The 22,025-nt window shown below is 43.1% G+C and overlaps 1 protein-coding gene across 1 annotated transcript in view; it reads left to right on the top strand.

The window, feature by feature from the left end:
- iqgap1 (IQ motif containing GTPase activating protein 1) overlaps positions 1-22,025 on the top strand; it is a 104,877-nt gene that overhangs the window by 46,175 nt on the left and 36,677 nt on the right. Inside the window, exons 3-15 of the mRNA XM_037692225.1 lie at positions 2,058-2,214; positions 7,314-7,391; positions 8,109-8,185; positions 10,348-10,415; positions 10,694-10,807; positions 12,429-12,607; positions 14,660-14,747; positions 14,824-14,981; positions 15,050-15,134; positions 15,209-15,372; positions 17,463-17,623; positions 17,701-17,825; positions 18,732-18,895. Of these exons, the coding sequence (XP_037548153.1) occupies positions 2,058-2,214; positions 7,314-7,391; positions 8,109-8,185; positions 10,348-10,415; positions 10,694-10,807; positions 12,429-12,607; positions 14,660-14,747; positions 14,824-14,981; positions 15,050-15,134; positions 15,209-15,372; positions 17,463-17,623; positions 17,701-17,825; positions 18,732-18,895 (1,618 nt within the window). The remainder of the gene's footprint in view (positions 1-2,057; positions 2,215-7,313; positions 7,392-8,108; positions 8,186-10,347; positions 10,416-10,693; positions 10,808-12,428; positions 12,608-14,659; positions 14,748-14,823; positions 14,982-15,049; positions 15,135-15,208; positions 15,373-17,462; positions 17,624-17,700; positions 17,826-18,731; positions 18,896-22,025) is intronic.

Here is a 22,025-nt window from a genome sequence, read left to right as displayed (position 1 = left end):
AAAACAAGGCTGACGAGAAAAAACAGTCTGCCAGAAGAAAATCAACAATTGTGTCTTATCTGAATCTGACTCCCCCGTTTGGCCTCGGATGCGGGCCAACTGTCATATTTCTCCTGGGACATGGGTAAACTAAGGAAAAAGCTTTGTCCATCCGCCCCACTTCTGTATACCAGCTGCTCAAAAAAGGAAAACTTTTGGATGGTTTTAATGAAACTCTTGGAAATTAATTGTTGGATAGACGGCTACAACTAATTAACTTTTAGAGTTCATTCACGCTCAAGATGACTGCTACAGCTAATCAACTTTAGCTAACACTCCGTTGATTGTACATGAGCTGAAATAATTTGTTGGTAACTGAAACTGACCAACACCTACTCTTTAAAGCACTGCTGGAGTCAACTATTGGCAAAATATTTCATGAAACACTAAATAGATTTGAATGAAGCTCTCACAAAGTAATTGGTGCAGGTCCATCTACACTGCCTGGCCAAAGAAAAAAGTTTCAAACAAAAAAAGGTCACATACTAATATTTCGTTGGACCGCCTTTAGCTTTGATTACAGCATGCATTCACTGTGGCATTGTTTCTATAAACTTCTACAATCTCACAATCTATTTCCATCCAGTGCTGCATTAATTTTTCACCAAGATCCTACATTGATTACTAGGAACTAGGCATGATGGGTGCATCACTTCACCTTCCTCTCTTCTTACCCTGATGTGCCCATCACTCTGGAACAGGGTCAGTCTGGACTCATCAGACCACATGACCTTCTTCCATTGCTCCAGAGTCCAATCTTTATGCTCCCTAGCAAATTGAAGCCTTTTTTCCCAGTTAGCCTCACTGATTAGTGGTTTTCTTAAGGCTACACAGCTGTTCAGTCCCAATCCCTCGAGTTCCTTCACATTGTGTGTGTGGAAATGCTCTTACTTTCACTATTAAACAGCCCTGAGTGTTACTGTTGTTGTTCTTCCATTTGATTTCACCAAACGTTTAAGTGATCGCCAATCACGATCATTCAGGATTTTTTTCCGGCCACATTTCTTCCTTGAAGACGATGGGTCCTCACTATCCTTCCAGTTTTTAATAATGCGTTGGACAGTTCTTAAACCAATTTTAGTAGTTTCTTCAATCTCCTTAAATATTTTCTCTGCTTGATGCCAGTGATTTGACCCTTCTCAAACAGACTGACATCTTTTCCACAACCACACGATGTGTCTTTCAACATGGTTGTTTAAGAAATGAGAAGCAGCTCATTGCACCAGTTGGGGTTAAATAACTTGTTGCAGCTGAAAGATAATTGCCCATGCAGTAATTATCCAACAGGAAGCTCGTACCTATTTGCTTAGTTAAATCCAGGTGGTAACTATTTTTTGGTCAGGCAGTGTATAACAGAATAAATTTCAGAGTCAACTCAATTCAAGATGGCTGCCATGGCCAACTGATCTTAAAAAACTATGAAAGAAAGGTTTCGAACTTGGGCAGTTTTTCACACACTGTGCAACAATGGTAGTGGATTAGTGTCATCCACAACACAGACTGAGCTCTACACATTGTGCTTTAGCTTGGCTTAAAACTTTAGCATCAACCCTGTTTGTCTGTTAGCAAAATATCTCTTGAACCACTGGACGGATATAAATGAAAGTCTTTGGATGTACATCTACAACTGATGTAGCTATATGACATTAACAAACATCAAATATGGCTGTAGCTTGTACTAGAACGCTCAACATTTACAGATATTGGTCTAAAATGTTGTGTGGTAGTAGCTGGAGTCATTCCCATGATGCTCTTCGGGTGCTGTAACTCCACCCCTTACCATCTAGAGCTCCTGGTTGTCTAGGACTTCTGAAAACAAATGTTTTGCTTCTGTTCAGGTTTCAGATGAATGTTTCTGTGCAGATACTCAATAAATGTATGTTCCCCATCTGTTTCCTGTTAGAGTGCTGTATGAATGGGTAAATGAGGACACAGATTGTAGTGTAAAGCACTTTGAGTATCTCAATAAGATAGAAAGGCGCTATATAAGTACAGTCCATTTAAATGTCCTCCTGCAGATGGATGGAGGCCTGCCTGAATGAGGAGTTGCCCCCAACGACAGAGCTGGAGGAGGGCTTGAGGAATGGAGTCTATCTGGCCAAACTGGCCAACTTCTTTGCCTCGCAGACGGTTTCCCTGAAGAAGATCTACGATCGTGAGCAGACGAGATACAAGGTGATCGGATCTCTACTGTACTGTTTGGTGCTGGTGGGGTTGCACTTTCAAACATCCTTATATGTTGTCATCTCATTTAAAATAGACTAGGATAGATAATCTAGTTAATATTTCGAACTGTTCCCCTTTCAGCTTGTAGAAATGTGGTTGATGCATTTAAATGAGCATCTTATTTGGTGCAACTTTTACACATTTCTGGGAATGCACAATGTGGGTCTCTAAGTCAACAGAAAGCCTCTAAATAATAGAACAACATCCACTGCCTAAAGCTTTTATTAAGAAATGAAAGCATTTCTGCAAAGGTTTAGAAAAGATCAAGTCTAATTTTGTTAAATGCATCAAACATTAGTGGCAACCTGAACTCATAGCTTCTGTTCATTTTCATTCATTTTCTTTATTTAACCAGATTAAATAACACTTTGATGGATTCAGTTTAAATGTTTTCAGCAGGAAAAAGACAAGAAATGTGCATTTTCAGCACTCACATCAAGGTTTTTCCAAAGTATTTGTTTCATCTATTGTTTTAAACATACTTTACAATCAGCACAGTTTTAATCAGTCAGTAAAGATAAACTCTTTGTGCAGGGTAATGAATCATAGCGCAGTCTTCAATCACTGAAGGTTTTTTTTTTTTTACATTCATTAAAACCCTCTTAACATCTGGCTCTTGTGTGCAGTGAGACTTTGACTTATTGTCAAATTACAGCCATCTGAAAATGTAGAAACTCTGTCCAGACAAGCAAGAAGGAAGCCGAACTATGAAACTCCAACTAATCTAAACTAGAGACCGACCAATATATCTGTGGGGCCAATAATTTAGGCTGATATATATATATATATATATATATATATATATATATATATATACACCTATTGGTATCAATGATAATTGTCCCATTACGCACCGATATAAAAACTTTTAATTTTCACACCTAAAATGCTGGAACCAGTTGTATTTGGTACAGTGTATCCAGCAGAGGGCACATGAATACTACTTTAAAGTCTTGGCCATTCACTTAAGTTTCACTTTCACATTCAGCACAGATGAAGCATGGATCAATACTGTGAAGTGTATTTTGCCAAACATCAATCAACCTTTATTTATACAGGTAAATCCCATTGAGCCTCGAGGACTCATTTACAAGAGAGACCTGATTTCAACAAAGAAAGATGACAACAATGGACAACAGCAACAACAATAAGCAGTTATAAAAACTCATACTACAGTTTTTTTTTTTTTTTTAACAAATAGGATGGCTAAAAGGAAAAAGGTAACAAAACCAAAAAAACTACTAGATTCCGAGACAAATGTATAAAACTAAAAACAGGAACATGTCTGCATTGGTCCCTGCCAGGAGTCCAACAGATTCTTAAAGCCACTTAGAGAGGTCAAGGTCGAGAGCTTCAAATCTTTTTGTAAGATATTCCAGGAAACAGGAGCGGAGTAGGAGAAGGCCCTTTTGCCTAGTTCAGTCCTCACTGAGGGAACACTGCAGGTAATAATGTCCTGAGAGCGCACTCCGTAGCTGCACTCACGCAGAGACATGTAGGAGGAGATGTATGAAGGCAGCAGACCAAGAAGTGATTTAAAGATGAAAATGTACCAGTGAGAGAGTCTGCGTGAAGTTAATGATGTCCAGTTAACCAATGAATACAGGGTGCAGTGGTGGGTACGATAATCACAGCCAGTTATGAATCTTAGTGCACCATGATAGACAGCATCCAACATCTGCAGGGTTCTTGTAGGAGCGTTCATGTAAATAATATCACCAAAATCAATTGAGGGAAGGAAAGTCACAGATACAAGGCGTTTTCTAGCATTCAGGGTTAGACAGGATCTGTTTCTGAAAAAGAAACCCAGTTTAATTTTCAGTTTCTTTACCAAGTTTTCCACATGGAGCTTAAAAGAGAGATGTGAGTCGACCAAGATACCCAAATATTTATAGGAATCAACAAACTCAATGGGGACACCATTTGAGGATAAAATCGGAGGAAGAACTGCTGGGACCAACTTCCTATTTGAAAAAAGCATCCCTTTGGTTTTTTCGGCATTTAGGACAAGTTTGAGGTGAAACAAATCAGTCTGGATGATGTTAAATGCAGATTTCAGAAGCTGGAAAGCCTTAGCAACTGTTTTAGCTCGACAATAAACAACTGTGTCATCAGCATAGAAATGTATGGATGCATTAGGGATGTTTTTACCTACATTATGTATGTAGATTGTAAAGAGGGTGGGTCCTAAGACTGGTAAGTTTATTGTAACTGACCTGTAAAACAAAACAATAATAAATTCTCTTCAATAGTCCAGCCCGCTTGTCATTAGCTACGTACCTCTCAAGTTAACAACCTAACGTTTAGATAACCTAGAATAGGCTATTGTCGTGTAAAACTTTAGCCAGAGAAATAAATGTAACGTATAGGTAAAATATGTCAGTGTTAGTAACATTATCTTTGTCATCCTCAATGAAACCATACCAATTACCATACCAATTTATTTATATAGCACTTAAAACAGCAACAAGGCCAACCAAAGTGCTGTACAAAAGAACACAAACATGCACAGCAGACAGAAAAACATAAAATAGAAATACAGATACAAATAGCAGCAGAAGCTAACTAAAATGGCCAACAGAGTAGAGAACAGACCGGGCCAAAACAAATCACACCGAGTTAAAGGCAAGCGAATAGAAGTGGGTCTTCAAGCGAGACTTAAAGACTGAGAGTGTGGGAGCCTGCCGGACACTCAGTGGCAACTCATTCCACAGTCGTGGACCTGCAACAGAGAAAGCCCTGTCACCTCTGAGCTTACGACGGGTTTCTGGGACTGAGAGAAGCATCTGGTCTGCTGACCTCAGAGAGCGCGGTGGGACATATGGCTGCAGAAGATCAGTGAGATAGGATGGGGCGGAACTGTTCAGTGATTTAAAAACATACATGAGAATTTTGAAATGGATCCGAAGGTGAAAAAGGCATGAAAGGCATTGTTTTCTGAAATCTTTAGTTCGCTGCAAAAAAACAAACAAACAAAAAAACACCTCTGCTGTGGTCAGTACCAATTAGACCTTCCCCATAAGTGACTAACTGTTTAGACAATGAACTGGGGAGGATGTTTCTTTGTTTAATTTATATTTGTGTATCACACTTGATAACTTTATGGTGAATAGTGGAGGATAGAAAATGTGAATGCACATTAGGAAGACTGTTTTTATGACCAGTGCACCACTTGTAAACCTACTGTGGGATTCCAACAATGTTCAGTCAGGTCATCTGGACGGTGTCTCTTTTTTTTTGTGCTGAGACATTTCACTCTCCATCCAGAAGGCTTCATAAGTTTGAGGAAACGCCAAACAAAACTGATTCTCCCCCAACAGCTTACTCCAAAGTGGAAAAAACCTGAGATTTTTTTTCCCACTCCCGCTCCACTCTCGGTTTTCTTAGATTCTTGGGGGTGGACAAAGCTAAAAAAAAAAAAATTTCAGCCATTATATTGGTTATCGGCGTTCACCTCTCCCCAAAATTGGTATCAGCGATATCCAAAATGTTCATATCGGTCTGGCTCTAATCTGAACAGTATAGAGCTTCCCCACTACTCTAAAAGTTTATAATAATATCAAAATACTCTGTTTGTGGGGTAAATATACCTACCCTGGTAGTCTGTTTTGGTGCTGGTCCTGTGGTGAAAACAGTCCAGGGTAATCATCTATCCTAGCAAACTGCCTTGGTTTCTATAAAGGTCCTGAAATGGAACCACACCTTATGCTGCCACTGCTGGTGAAGGTTCCCATTCTTCCAGGGGATGGCAGTTGTAGCTTAAAACAAAGACAACCAGACTTTTTTATTATTATGAAGACATTTCACTTCTGATCTGTGCTTTCTTAATTCAAAATAAAAAGTGTGGAGTTCCAAACTTTGAAAACTGTAGTGATTTGCTGTGTTTCTGCAGGATGAACTCACATGCAAATCACTGTCCTTCCACTCTCTCCTGAGTGTTGCTTGGGACTTGTTTGTTGCACAGCGATCTAGTGGTTAGCACTGTTACCTCACAGCATGAAGGTCCTGGATTCAGTCCCCAGTTTGGACCTAGGTCTTCTTGTGGGAGAAAACCCACAGCGCTTAAACGTGCATGTTAGGCTGCTTTCAGGCCCAGGCATCCTTTGTAGGCCTGTCGCGATAAACAATAAATCGGTTAATTACATGTTGAATGAAAATTATCAACCTCATTTTCATTTATCGGCTTTATCGTTTCTTCATGTCTTTCTCTACTGAAGACACTGGATGACAAAAGGCTCAACTCCGGTGCTCTTCACTGACCTCTCCCTTTCTCTTTAAAATCTGTTTTAACTGTACAAAATCACGTTTTTGGATGGTTAAAAGCAGCTAAGCTGAGAAGCTAAGCTGTGAGCTAAGCTAACAGGCCGATCTCGGGAATAAACCTCCGTCTTTTCGAGCTCCAAAATTCACAGTTGAAACCCGTGCCTTTGTGTAAAAAGTTGTTTTTCTCTGCAAAAAGAAGCTGAGAACTTGTTTACTGTTTTTTTTTTTTTATTATTAAAAGCTTTGTGTGAAAAATGCTATGCTAAAGAGCTCAAACTACCAAGCGTCCTCCATGTCACCATGTCAGCCCATCCATGTCATGTCATGGGCCCTTCCTCCTTTTTTCTTAGAGACACGCTGCTCAACTATCCATCCTTTGATTCAAACAGTTTTATACTGCCATCAGGTGGTCAAAAAAGGTACTACACTCCAAACAAATCAACATTTCTTCTAAATTTTGACAATTATAGTTAAATTTCAAACAATATTATCGTTTATCGCAATAATTTCTGAGACAATCGCCCAACAAAATTTCTTATCGTGACAGGCCTAATCCTTTGTAAAATAAATATCTTGTTATCTTTATTCCAAGGGTTATTTATATCTGTCATAAAAAAGTATTTGGGGAAATTGTGAATGTTTGAAAGTTATTTAAGGTCAAGCTCATGAACCTGTTTTCATGTGTGACACAACACTTGCACAGGAGTAGCCAACCACATGAGCAGTGGAGCGCTATGGGGAAGGATAAACAATTATTATCTTTTGTTGTCGTGTTTGTCTTCCAGGCGACGGGTCTCCATTTCAGACACACAGACAATGTCATCCAGTGGCTCAATGCCATGGCAGAGAAGGGGCTGCCGAAGGTGAGCGCTCCTACAAAGACCTGTAAAAACCATTTCCATGTGTACACAAACAAATGTACATGTCCAAGTTTTTCCTGTGTATTGCTGAAGTTCAACTTCAATGGTTTTATTATACTTTAGTTAAATTTAAATTGCATAATAGCTGAAAACCCTGCATCATCTGACTTCTACTGATGACTTTAAGTACCTGGCTTTGTCCCGTTTTTTTTATTTTTACTAATTCATCACATCTACATGTTGAGCACACAGTTTGGTCTGAGACCTATTTCTGACTTTTAGTCGCCTGGTTAATCTTAAACTATAAATCATCTAAACAAATTGCATTTATATGTTATAAAGTATATTATCATGTAAGCAAACGTTCCTTTTTCTGTCAAACTGTCCTAACAAGGCTGTGGAGGTTGATGAGTTTTACTGTTACAATGATCCACTTGTTGTGTAGAAATCTTTAAGTGAAGTTAGCAGCTGTGAATAATATTTAATGAGCTGACTGTCCTCATTAATGTCTGTAAAAATAAATGTATTAAAGAAACGGCTGTGCTGTGGATAAAACTGTGACACCAAGCCAACAGCCTCATCCGTTTGCAGCTTTAACAACAAGCGGTGTGTGTTGCTTCAGACGAGCTGCGCTGGAGGCGGTGCACATGCTCGTTGTGTAATCCTTGAGTTCCTCCTGCTCACATGCTGCGCTTACCTCACTGTTCCTGACTGTTTCAGATCTTCTACCCCGAAACCACCGACATCTATGACAGAAAGAACATGCCACGCTGCATCTACTGCATACATGCCCTCAGGTTTGTGCCCCCCCCAACTTGTTATGGTTAATTTCCTTGTTGAGCCCCAGATTTTGCAGCCCAGAGTTTCATCACTCGGACCTTTGCTGAATATTTAACATGCTGTGAAGTGTTGGTCAACGAAGAGAGTTTGTTTAAAACTTGTGTACTCTGTGATCCTCGACATTCTTGGCCTGAGCCTGTTTTTGGGTCAGTATTATGAGCTGAACTGTGCAGATTTTTGCAGAAGTCATTCAGAGGTGGAAGGTACAGAGCTGTTTGTGTTGATGCAGCGTTTCCCCGCAGGTGAAAGAGAAGCAGAGGCTTTTTATATATTTAGCCTTTTTTTAGACAGGTTATTCTCATTGAGTCACAAGGACTCATTTACAAGAGAGGTCTGTTTTAGACAGACATATAAAGTACAGACAACAACTCATAACAATATAAAGCATCCATCCATCCATCCATCCATCCATCCATCCATCTATTATCATTACCCGCTTCTTCCTTTTTGGGTCGCGGAGGTCACTGATGCCCATATATAGCCATCACTGTGCAAGGGGCAGGGTACACCTGGCCAGGTCGCAAGTCCATAACAGGAACACAATAAAAAGCAATTAAAATAAAAAAAATGTTAATAATAATAATAGTGTAAAAACTGTTATGGTTAGCAGCGTGGTCCTGTTAGCAGTGTGGTCCTGTTAGCTGCATGGTCCTGTTAGCCGCACGGTCTTGTTAGCAGCACGGTCCTGTTAGCCGCACGGTCCTGTTAGCCGCACGGTCCTGTTAGCCGCACGGTCCTGTTAGCCGCACGGTCCTGTTAGCCGCACGGTCCTGTTAGCCGCACGGTCCTGTTAGCCGCACGGTCTTGTTAGCCGCACGGTCCTGTTAGCAGCATGGTCTTGTTAGCCGCATGGTCCTGTTAGCCGCATGGTCTTGTTAGTCGCATGGTCCTGTTAGCAGTGCAGTCCTGTTAGCAGCATGGTCCTGTTAGCTGCATGGTCTTGTTAGCCGCATGGTCCTGTTGCAGTGCAGTCCTGTTAGCAGCATGATCCTGTTAGCCTCATGGTCTTGTTAGCCGCATGGTCCTGTTAGCAGTGCAGTCCTGTTAGCAGCATGGTCCTGTTAGCAGTGCAGTCCTGTTAGCAGCATGGTCCTGTTAGCAGTGCAGTCCTGTTAGCAGCATGGTCCTGTTAGCAGCGAGGTTCTGTTAGCAGTGAGGTTCTCCCAGTCTTCTCCTGAGGTTTTAAAAACAAAAGGAAGATCTGTGATAAAGCGTAGGTGTTTTGTGCACAAACTTCAGAGTCTGCAACCAGCTCACGAAGTCAAATACACACAAAAAACAGAACTTAGTTACTGTCACCAGTCACTTTATGCTGTAACCATCAGCCACCTGGTCACAGCAAAAACATTGCTAATACAATCTTTTATTGTCGACACGTTGAACAGAGATCTAAAACTGAACTGCCGCGGTCCTAAAGAACCATCAGAAGGGTTTTTTGTAACTGAAATGCACAACTGGAACCTCTGGGGGTAGCATTGTCTCGATTGTTAAGACCATTCATCTTGTACCAAAGAAGATCAGCAGGAAAAGACTGACAGGCCTGCAGTCTGCCTCCTGGAGCGGAGAGCGCCGCTTCAAGTTTCCAGAGTAAAGTTAGAGCATCGCGTTGCTTCCTCTGTAAATGACATCTGTACGGTAATGTTAGTTTAAACAAGCATCCCATGGACAGGCTGAACTAAATGTGACCTGGTAGGAGCAGTAAATACTATCATGTCATGTTCCTCTCTTCCTCTCTTATCAACCATGTACACATCTTCATCATCCCTGAAAGAGTGACCTCTGGCGACCACAGAGTTCTGGCCTTGTTGGAGAAAGTAGCTCAGTTTCAGGCTTTTCTGCACAAACTCATCCTCAGTTGTTGGCACGGCTCAGAAGAGTGCTTCCAAACATACTTTAGGATTATATTTTAGACATTTCCTTCAAGGAACCCAGTATTTTAAACCAGCTGCCTTTATCTCTCCATCTTAATCCTCAGTTCCATGTTTGTACGTTTGACCATCTGTTGTCTTTTAGCAGACAGGAAACCTCCTACTGCAGATTATATGAACAACTGAAGAATGCTTCATTTTATTTGGCCTTTTGTTCCGTTTGCATGTTTCATTGTTTATTATTTTTACAGCCTGTACTTGTTCAAGTTGGGTTTGGCCCCTCAGATCCAGGATCTGTATGGAAAAGTTGACTTCACCGGTGAGTGACTTGGCATCGTGTAGTCCCACACATTACTCGTGACATTTTGTTTCCAAAGTGAAGTTTCAAGTGTTCACCATGCAGCAGAGCGAGGAGCAGAGGCAGCCACGAGGAGCTGCTGGGAATGTGAAAGTCATTAGACTGTGAGAGCGTTTCCTGCTCTGCTGCCTGTCTCAGGACTACACTCTGCCTCCACAACCCTCATTCCCACCCCCTGGTCTCACTCTGTTTTTCTTTCTCCCCCCCACCTCCTGCATCTGTTCCTTCTGCTCCTACAGAGGATGAGATCAACAACATGAAGAGTGAGCTGGAGAAGTATGGGATCCAGATGCCCGCCTTCAGCAAGATTGGAGGCATCCTGGCCAATGAACTTTCAGTGGATGAAGCTGCCTGTGAGAGTGGGGGGGGGGGGGGGTCAAATGCCAGTGGGGGTGGGGGGTTCCTGGAACTTCAGATTTTTTTTTAACTAGTTGATTTAAATTAATAAAAGGGAAATAAACTTAAACTGCCGTCACATTAACAAACTCGTGGGAGTAAGTTGATTTAAAGGGTAGTTCTGTCATTTTTACAGGGATGCCTGTCAGTTGGTTATCAATACATTGCAGGGCTGAACCATTTTGGAAAATATTCTAACTGCAATTTTTTACCTCAATATTGCGATTGCGATTTAAAATGCAATTATTTTTCAATGTCTTCTTCTCATGTGTTTTTCAACGAACACAATCATCTGTTTCAAAAAACTCCACTGTTTTCAGCTCCGCTGCAACTCTTTCTGCATTTTGTATATAGCTCCTGGATAGAAACTTGGCCAAAAGCATGTGTGCGAGGGTATTCTGTACCACTTATCCATTGTGGTTACCAAAGCTGTAAACTCAGGCTCGATCACTATATTAATGTGCATCATGTCTTTTGCTACAAACTCCATTATAGCTCGAGTTATTTCCGTGTGCCATTTCAAATTATGTTCATACAGAGTAATACCTTTGAACAGTTCAGTCAGTGATCCCTGTCAGCTGCTACTTTGCTTAATTTAAATTGAAGCACTGGTCATTGGCATTCTAGCCACGCAGCTATCATAAATGGCTTTGTGGTGTTTTTTTAAGTGTTGATAAAGATTTGTGGTGTTACCTCGAGAGGTAGCAACAGCAGCAAGGCAGGTTTGCACAATACATGTCGTTGTGCAGCGTCTTCTTTCTTATAGCCAAAATAATTTCAAACAACGGACGTGCTGCCCCTCTTTGGTACCAAACTTTCAGAATCATCCGCTTCTGTCGAGCCTGATGCCATTGTGCAACCGGTTAAAACGAAGTGTTGACCTCTCCCGCTCCCTGCTCTGCTTTGCTCCACTCACTCTCAAGTCACGTAACCAGATCATGTGACCAGTCAAATCGCAGCCTTTGCGATTAGAAAATCTTGTTTTATCATATCGCAATATTATTGCAAATGCAATTAATTGTTCGGCCCTAATGCATAGTCAGTGGTATCAGTCAGAGCGAACAGAGAAATAAAAAAAAAAAAAGTTCTGCAGGAATGGGGTTTAATGACTAGAAACAGCACCAGAACACGGAAGTTGAAGCTATGAAGGACGAGTGCCCCCTAGTGGCCCCCTGTTGTATAATTTTTATGTCCTGCCCCTCCATGTAAACAAATTATGGTAATCCAGTTCTTGAATTAAAAAAGGCACACTTTAAGAAATAATATCTCAGGTGTTGCTAGTCATTTTTAAAATGTTTACTTTCTACAGCCTCAAATGGCTGATTAAAAATGACTCATTAAATGATTTTTTAAATTAATTCCCGGGGAAATTATTGTAGATAATTAAAATGGTACAAGTGAATAAATGTTTTAGTTTGTGACAGAACAGCAGGTCAGGGGGTTGTTGGAAGGAAAGAACAACGTCCTGTTTTACTCTGGAAACATCCTCCAGCTGCCTAAATGTTCTGTTACCTGTGAAGGTCAAATTAAACTCAGCTCAGAGTTCTGTTTCTGACCCATGCTCTCCTCGACCCTCAGTGCACGCTGCTGTGATTGCCATCAACGAGGCCATCGATCAGGGGGTACCAGAGGGCACGCTGGCCGCTATGCAAAATCCAAATGCCATGCTCGTCACCCTGGACCCCAGCTCCGCCCAGCAGTACCACGACACCCTTTACCGGGCCAAGGGGGAGAAGGTGGCCAGCTCGCGTAAACGGGTAAGAGGGTTCATAGTTAATTAGCTGGAAGAAACCAGAGCACTGTCCTACAATCCCAGTTCAGACGAGGGTGAAGCCCAGAAAATGTAAACCTTTGATAACAATGATAACTGGACATGTGCACCAGTGACTCCCGCGACCCAATAAGGAAGAAGCGGGTAAAGATGATGGATGGATGGATGGATGGATGGATGGTTGGATGGATTTACCTGCTTTATGCTCGAGCTGCAAAACATTCACCCAAAGGCATTGCAACAATTAAATGGGAAAATTTAAAAAATATTAATTTGGACCCCCCCAACACACGCACACATTTACCATGAAATATTAGTTCACCCAGCGCTGTTTCTATTTCTTTGTGAACAAATCCATTCCACTTGATTAATAGAATACTTAAACCACTAAAAGTCCACTCCAGGTTTTCCTGGTTACCAACAACAACTCACCACACTATGCAGTGTTTCCTCGAGGTCACTTGATGGCGCAGGTGTAGGAGGGGGAGACGTGTTGCACGCTAGCTTAGCACTATGTTGGTGCCGGCAGTTTTTGACTGGCATGGGACCAGGGGGGTGGGGGGGGGGGTGCATGAAAGAAGTGGAGCTCTACGTCTGTAACTTCTTAGCTAGCTTGTCTGTATTGTCTATATTCGGTGCTGCTTGCTAAACGCTTTGTTAGTACTGGCAGTGGTCGACTGGTTTGGGGGGGTAGAATTCATGAGAGAAGCGATGTGTGCTTTATTCACACAAGGAGAGCTGTTGGTCAGGCTACTTGTTGTGCCATTAACTCTAAAATAGTTATTGAATCAATTATTTACTTATGCAGGTAAACGTAGATGTTAAACAACTTGTTAAAATACACCAGAATGCAGCTTATGGCATCTATTCAAAAATTTTCTGGAGGAGGACCCCCAGACCCACCCCCAACACCATCAATGTTTCCCTCCCACATTAAAACCTGTCCAGAAATCAGCTGTGATATTCATAAATTATGTATTTTATATAAAATTAAACCTGTGTCTATAAACGAGATTTATTAAAATTAGAGGCTCCAGGTCTCCCAGTTGACATTCTGGTTACAAAAAGACTGGTCTTGTCCCGCGGATGTTTTGAGAGTAACTCGTGATCAGTCTGGTAAAGTGTTTAATTTTATGTGACGGAGCAAACTTTTAAAGTGAGCTCACTTTGTGTGCAGGTTTCAGAACATGCGGTAATATCTTGAGGTTCAGAGTGCACATCAGTGTACTGACGTGCACACGCTGGGGTTTTGCTTCCGTCGGTCCATTATCTTCCGGTTGTTCCAGAGTCTGGTTTTGGAGGCAGCAGAGACGTCTCTCTCCACAGCCACCTCCTCCAGGAGGACCCCAGGGCGTTCCCAGACCAGCTGAAAGTCTGTCCAGCGTGTCCTGGGTCTTCCCGGGGGTCTTCTCCCAGTCGGACATGCCCTGAAAACCTCCCCAGAGAGACAACAAGTAGCCTACTGAGCCTATAGCTGTACAGATATCAAAAATAATGTGTTTAATCATTGAAAAGAACAAAGAGCTCTCTGCAAATCCACTTTTCTGAATTTCACGTGTGTTTATGAATGTGTGTGGTTGTCATGTATTCGTCCAAAGACGTCCCTGAATCTGTTTTCAGTCTTATTCACAATTGTTGTTCCTCATCATGTTGCTCCTACAACTTGCTGTTTATTTGACCTTAAAGCCTTAAAGCTAAGAAAATATTAGACTTCAGATGAAAAAGATTCAAAGTCCTTCAGTCAAATCAGGCTGCAGAAGCTGAAGACACTGTGGGCTGAAACATGTGAATCAAACACAGTGTTCCAGCTGTTGGACAGATGTGCTACAACCTGTCCTGCAGTGAGACATACATGAACACAGACTTTAAATGACTTTAAACTACTGGAACTTTGTTCAGCTAATCACATAAACGCCCTTATTAACTCTAAAATGGTGCAACATCATCAGAAGTCATCCTGCATGACACCCACATGAAGATATTTTCTAGAATTAGTTTGGGGGTGTTTCTCTCACTGTAAGTTCTTCTTGCCTTTCAGCAACTGGAGAACACGGACGCAGAGAGCGATATCTACGACGAGCTGCTCACCCAGGCTGAGATCCAGGGCAACGTCAACACGGTCAATGGTAAGCCTCCTGAAGACGTTTCCTGGTGTCCTGCTTTCTGTGGAGCCCTGCAGGAATGTTGACCTGTCTCCCACAGTGAGCAACGCCCTGAGCGCAGCCGAGCAGGCTCTGGTGGATGGAGATGAGGAGAAGCTGTACTCGGCCCTGAAGGCCGTCGGCGTTCAGAACCTGCAGCCTCAAAACAAAGGCTGGTACCTCAAACAGCTGCAGGGCGAGCGGGAGAGCAAGGAGCAGGTAGTGCACGCCCGACTGTACATCACTGTGTCCAGGGTTCTGTTCTCATCATAAGGTCCATTTTTAAGACCTCTCCAGGAGAAGCTTTAACGAAAGACGAGCTGCAGAGCGGCGTGGACGTGGCCAACGAAATAGCAGAAGGCTACAGGAAGAGTAAGACCGCTCCATGTACAACACATGCCTGCTTGACCTTCTTCTGATTATTCGTGCTGATTGAATCTGTGCAGTGTTGAAGGCCGTGGAGCGAATCAACGCTGCCATCAGAGCAGGCGTGCCCGAGAAGACTGTGGAGGAGCTGATGAACCCCGACGCTCAGCTGCCCGAGGTCTACCCGAGCGCCGCAGACCTCTATCAGAGAGAGCTGGCATGTCTGCAGCAGCAGAGCCAGGAGGTGAACCACACACACCTGAACCAGAACACACACACACCTGCACCATTTTCATATCTCAAACCTTCTCTGACCACTTGTATGTGACGTCATCCAGTCCCGTTTTTGCAGCTCTGTACAAAATATGTCGTCTGTTATTTCTTTATTTTGGATTTTTGCTGCTTTTTAACTCGGTTTCTGTCCTGGTACCTGATCCAGGTGCGTTTTTGTTAAACATTTAACTTTGATCATTCAGTCAGAAAAGGCTTCTAAACTGAAGAATTGGACCGATGTTGGGCTGACACACAACAGACCTCTTAAAGAACCTGTTTGGTACTTCAGGCTGGGCTTTGTGTTACCAGGGAGTGAGTCAGGTTCAGGCTTGGTTTATTTGTCATGTGCAAAATCAACACAAGGTCAACAATGTAATGAAACGCTGAGGACGAGAAGAACTGTCTCGACTCACCAAAAAACCAACAACAACAAGAGTGAGGAAGGAAGGGAGGTGAGGGAAGATGACAGAAGGGAAGGAGAGAAGGTAAAGGAAGGAAGGAAGGAAGGAGTAGAAATGATCTAAAAAAGTTAAATCTGGTCCTCTGGACATTCAAAAAAAACAAAACAAAGCAAATCAACAAAAAGGTTTTCTACCTGGATTATTGAGCATGCATCAGGATGAGTAATTCAAAAAGCGTTCAATACAAAAACAACTGGACTTTATTTGTAACAGAAGACGTTTCGCTCCTCATCCGAGGAGCTTTCTCAATTCAAAGAGCAGAGAGTGAGAGATACAGGTTATAAGGCTGAGTGAGATAAGACACACACACACATAAGACACACACACACACACACACACACACACCCACACATATATGTAGATTGGCAGTTCACACCTAAAAACCTAAACAGTAGGTCTTTGTTCATCTAATTCACAGACGAGGCCCCTCTGTTCCCATCAGGTGTGAAAACCAGCTGGGAATCTGTTTTAAAGTTGCATTATAGGTTTTTGAAAGTGGAAATCTGAGGCCTCCTCCTCTGTTAAGAGACGGCTTTTCTCTTTTTACATAAATTGCTTCCTTCACCCCCCTCTCAAACCATCTGTGTTCTCGGTCCAAAATGTGCACATTTTGGTCCTCAAAAGAGTGTCCCTTATCTGTGAGACGGAGGTGAACAGCTGAGTCTTGTCCTGTGGAGCTGGCTCTCCTGTGTTGAGTCATGCGTCTGTGAAGAGGCTGTTTAGTTTCTCCAATGTAGAGGTCTGGACAGTCCTCGCTGCACTGGACCGCATACACTACACCACTCTGTTTGTGTATGGGTGTCTTGTCCTTAGGGTGGACCAGCCTCTGTCTGAGAGTCCTGCTGGGTTTGAAATGTACTGGGATCTTGTGTTTGTTGAAGATCCTTCTGAATTTCTCTGATACTCCAGCAACATAAGGGATGACAATGTTTTTACGTCTGTTGTTCTCCTTCTCTCTGCTCTTTGAATTGAGAAAGCTCCTCGGATGAGGAGCGAAACGTCTTCTGTTACAAATAAAGTCCAGTTGTTTTTGTATTGAACGCTTTTTGAATTCATCATGTCCTGGATGACTGAGAATCTTCACCAGCATCAGGATGAGTAGAAATTATGTTTGTCAGTCAAAGTATTTTTACCTCCTTCAGTGTAATTCTGATCCGAAATGAGCCATGTCCTGCCACATCTGCAGAAACATGAAAAGGACAGTTCAACAAGTAAAATGTTGTTGTTGTTGTTGTTGTTGTTGTTGTTGTTGTTGTTGTTGTTACTAAGCTGTCTTCACATGGAGACACATGTATCTCCTTGTTTTGTCTTCTGGGTGGAGGACAGAGTCCGTCTTGATTGTTGTGTTTGCTGCGTGGGTTCATTTCATCTCTTCAGACGTTCTCTTTATTTTTCTGTTCTGATGAAACGATGCAGCTACAGAGAAAACTGAACGGCAGAATTTTAATGAAACATCTCAAAGAAATCCTTGGCCTCTGTAACATTTAGAAGGACTTGTCTGATTGTTGTAGATTCAGTTATTTCTGCTTCAAATCGTTTGCTGTTGTAGTTTTTGTTTTCAGTTTGACACCTGAGTGAAGTTCTGTCCTCCGTCTCCCAGGGCAACCTGAACCACCCTGAACTGCTGGTTGCTGTGGAAATGCTGTCCTCCGTGGTTCTGATGAACCAGGCCATGGACGTTGGGGACCGGGCCGCCCTGTGGAAACAGCTGTCCAGCTCTGTGACCGGCCTGAGCAACGTGGAGGACGAGTACGCTCAGAGGTCGGTGCTTGAGGCCCAGAGGACGCTCGTCTGTGATGAGGTCACGTGTTTGACGTGGAGCTGTTTGTGCTGCTCAGGTACATGGACGAACTGATGCGTCTGAAAGCTGCAGCCCGAGAGGAAGGGAACGACTTCCTGACCTGGAACGACATCCAGGCCTGCATCGACCAAGTGAACCTGGCCGTGCACGAGGAGCACGAACGTACGAGACCCACGCCGCCATTTTAACACCGAACACCGTCATACACCGAAGAGCAGCGTCTAATTTATACATTCACCAAATGAAACCTGAGAAACTGTATGTTCTGCTGGAATACAGGGCGAACGCTGAATGACTTGGCTAAAGTTTACTGAAGAAGCTGAAACTGAAAGAAGCAGAACACGAGCTAAAAGCTAAATGAAGCAACGTGCTAGCTAAATAGATAATATTTACAATCTAAAAGTAGTGAAAGACTAAAATCAGAATCCTTTTATTGTCCTGTACATTTGCATAGAAAAGGAATTTAAATGTCTCAGTACAACATAGTTTTGTGTACTTGTATACATAATTCTGTGTACATATATTCACTCTTGCACACAAATAAAAAGTTACTTCAAGACCTGTGCCAAAAGCTAAAGCAGCAAAACATTAGTTTAAAGGTCAAACTACTATCAGAAGACACAAGGAGAACAAGTGCTGAAGCAGATTTAAATAAAACAAAGTGTGTAAGGAGTGGAAGAGATACTAACGTGTTTCTGTGGGAGGAAAATATTTGAAAATGAAGTTAAATATTTTGAAAAATTGTAAAACCCAAATATCTTGGCGTCTCATCTCACCAATAATCTTTTTTGATATGTGAATAATTTATGGACTGCTCAAACGGCACAAAGTAATAAGAAGTGGTTGGATTGTAAAAAACAGACTAAAATAAAAAGTGAGTGTTGAGTCGGCAGTCGCACAATAAAAAATGAGCTCAGTTATATATTAAAATAAAATAAACTACCTCTGTGAAAATTTCAGTCTAATGAACTCAAAAACACCACAACAAGCTGCAGCTTGTGTTCCTTGTCTTACAGCAGATGTGGTTGATGTCACTTTGTGGTGATTGATCTGGGTGTGTTCACGCAGGAATTGCAGCCATTGGCCGGATCAACGAGGCCCTGGATGAAGGGGATCCCATGAAGACCCTGGAAATGCTGCAGAACCCTGCAGCCAAGCTGACAGACGTGGACCCGCCCGTGGCTCAGCACTACCACGACATTCTGCTGGAGACCCGCAGAGAGAAGGCCCATGTAAGGCAGAACGTCCCCCCACACACACACACACACATAACACATCCTTTTCTACGCTGTGCTGCAAAAAATCAGACGTTTCAAACGGTAGACTCTGACTTGTAGATTTTGAACAGACAAACCAGTGTTGTGGTGAGACTAACAACAAACTTGGCACAGAACCAGGTTTAAATGTAGGATCTTTAGGCTTTTTGTTGTCAGCAGCTCGTCACAGACACGTCTTGTTCCAGTTTCTTTAGTTGAATCTGAAAAATCACAACAATGGAGCAGTCTGAATGAAAGTGTTATTAGCTCCAACAAGATGCTGCTTCTCTCAGGTTCTGTTTCAGAACTTTTATTGTTTTTATTTATTTTCCTGTTTGACATTCAGATCCTGTTAAATCTACCCCCCCCCGCCCATCTTCCTGTCAGCTTTCTTCACTGAGGTCACACAGCACCACTGGACTTATCTGGAGTTTTTATCTTATAACTTCTTCAGAATCTGTTCATCTGTGCTGATTTGTTTGACTAAATTTATTTTATGTCTCTGAAATTGTCCTCAGCGGTTAATTTATTTTACCTACAACAGGATATGGTAAAAAAAAATCTAAAGTTAGAATCAAATATAGTTTTTTGTTGTTGTTTTGGCCAAAGATAGTCCTGCGGCTGTGACTGTGGGAGTCTCTTTAGTGATTCACATTTGTGATATAAGTACCGTAACTACCGGACTATAGAGCACATCTAAATATAAGACATTCACACTATCCATCCATCCATCCATCCATCCATTTTCTTCCACTTATCTGGGGTCGGGTCGCCGGGGTAACAGCTTAATTAGGGAGGCCCAGACTTCCCTCTCCCCAGCCACTTTGGCCAGCTCCACCAGGGAATCCTAAGGTGTTCCCAGGCCAGCTGAGAAACATAGTCCCTCCAGCGTGTCTTGGGCCTTCCTCTGGGTCTCCTCCCGGTGGGACGTGTCCAGAACACCTCACCACCACCAAAAAGGCCCTATAGGACTCCTTCAGCCTGACAGCATCCGTCACCGCTGGTGTCCAACACTGGGTTTGAGGGTTGCCGCCACAACGGGCACAGACAACCTTGCAGCCACAGCTCCGATAAGCCACCTCGACAATAGAGGCGTGAAACATGGCCCACTAGGACTCGATGTCCCCCACCTCCCCCAGAACGTGTTCGAAGTTCTCCCGGAGGTGGGAGTTAAAGCTCTGTCTCACGGGAGACTCTGCCAGACGTTCCCAACAATGCGTTTGGACCTTCCAGGTCTGACCGGCATCCTCCCCCACCATCAGAGCCAACTCACCACCAGGTAGTGGTCAGTGGACAGCTTCGCCCCTCTCTTCACCCGAGTGTCCAAGTCATGCAGCCATAGATCAGATGAGACGACAACAAAGTCGATCATCGAACCGCGGCTTAGGGTGTCCTGGTGCCAAGCGCACATATGGACACACTTGTGCTTGAACATGGTGTTTGTTATAGACAATCCATGACGAGCACACAGAAGTCCCATAACAGAACACCACTCAGGTTCAGATCAGGGGAGTCGTTCTTCCCAACCACACCCCTCCAGGTCTCACTGTCATTGCCCACGTGAGCGTTAAAGTCCCCCAGAAGAACAAGGGAGTCCCCAGGAGACACACTCTCCAGTACCCCCTCTATGGACTCCAAAAAGGGTGGGTAATCTGAACTGCTGTTTGGTGCATAAGCACAAACAACAGTCAGAACCTGTCCCTCCACATGTAGGCGGAGGCAGGCTACCCTCTTGTTCACCGGGGTGAAGCCCAACGTACAGGCACCAAGATGGGGGCAACAAGTATGCCCACTCCTGCTCGGTTCCTCTCACCAGGGGCAACTCCTGAGTGGAAGAGTGTCCAACCCCTCTCAAGGACACTGGTTCCAAAGCCAGAGCCATGCGTTGAGGTGAGTCTGACTATTTCTAGCTGGAACCTCTCAACCTCTCACACCAGCTCAGACTCCTTCCCCACCAGTGAGGTGACATTCCACGTCCCAATAGCCAGCTTCTGTAGTCGAGGATCAGACCGCCAAGGTCCCCGCCTTTGGCCACCCCCATCCCACATTGCACCTGACCCCTTGGCCCCTCCCACAGATGGTGAGCCCATGGGAAGGGGGACCCACGACTCCTCTTCGGGTTGTGCCCTGCCGGGCTTCATGGGTAAAAACCTGGCCACCAGGCGCTCGTCAGCATGCCCCACCTCCAGGCCCGGCTCCAGAGTGGGGCCCTGGTGACCCACGTTCGTGCGAGGGAACATTATTTCCATTTTTTTGACTCGTTATAAGGGGTCTTTCACACTAAATAAAAAAAAAAATTGTACATGTATATAAGCCACGTGTGTCCATATTGTAACATGAGATATTTACACAGAAAGATTTTTTTTAAACATTTAATTGAATATGTACCGGTAACTTACACAAATACGTACAGTAAATTTAGTTTTCTGAACAGTGCCAGTAACACGGCTGGTTTAAAAAATAACAAGTACAGTAGCTTACCAGGAAAAGTCACTGAACGCTATGTTCATCTTCCTCCTGCACACTAAAACCACTAAACCAGGGACTATGCAACACAACTTCTCAGGGGGCCATAGTTTCTGAAAGCCAACAGTTGGGGGGCCGGACATCCAGCGATTAAAGTAAGTATGTAAATAAATTAAAGTTTACAATGATGCTCATTTTATTTCATTGAATCATACAATAAACAGAACCACCCCCCACCCCCCACCCCCCCCTTTTTTTTTTTTTTATGAAGTAGGCCAGATTGAAGTCACCCGGCTTGCGGGCTGCCAGTTTAGTAGCCTGCACTGCACTAAAGTCTTTTCCAGTGTCAGAATTGAACAGCCTGAGAAAAACTTCATCACACACGTCCTCAGTCTCTCTTTCGTTGTTGAAAAACTACAGTAGCCTACCAGGAAGTCATTGATCGCTGTCTTCGTATTCTTCCTATTACAAGCTTGTGCTCTGCCAAAGAGTTGCTCTGTGCATGCAGGGGAATGCCCCCCTCCCCATTCTCTCCTCCCCACCCTGTTTCATTGGTCCGCTCTGACCTGTTCAGTAATTTCATTGATCAGATTTTATTTTAAACATTTGTACAGGTAGTCTCATTGAGTCAGAAGGATCC

Source organism: Nematolebias whitei, chromosome 2 (assembly GCF_014905685.2).
Source record: "Nematolebias whitei isolate Nwh7 chromosome 2, NemWhi1, whole genome shotgun sequence".
In the NCBI taxonomy this organism is placed as follows: domain Eukaryota; kingdom Metazoa; phylum Chordata; class Actinopteri; order Cyprinodontiformes; family Rivulidae; genus Nematolebias; species Nematolebias whitei.
The sequence above is the reverse complement of the archived record's forward strand: the minus strand, read 5'-3'. Positions and strand labels throughout refer to the sequence as shown.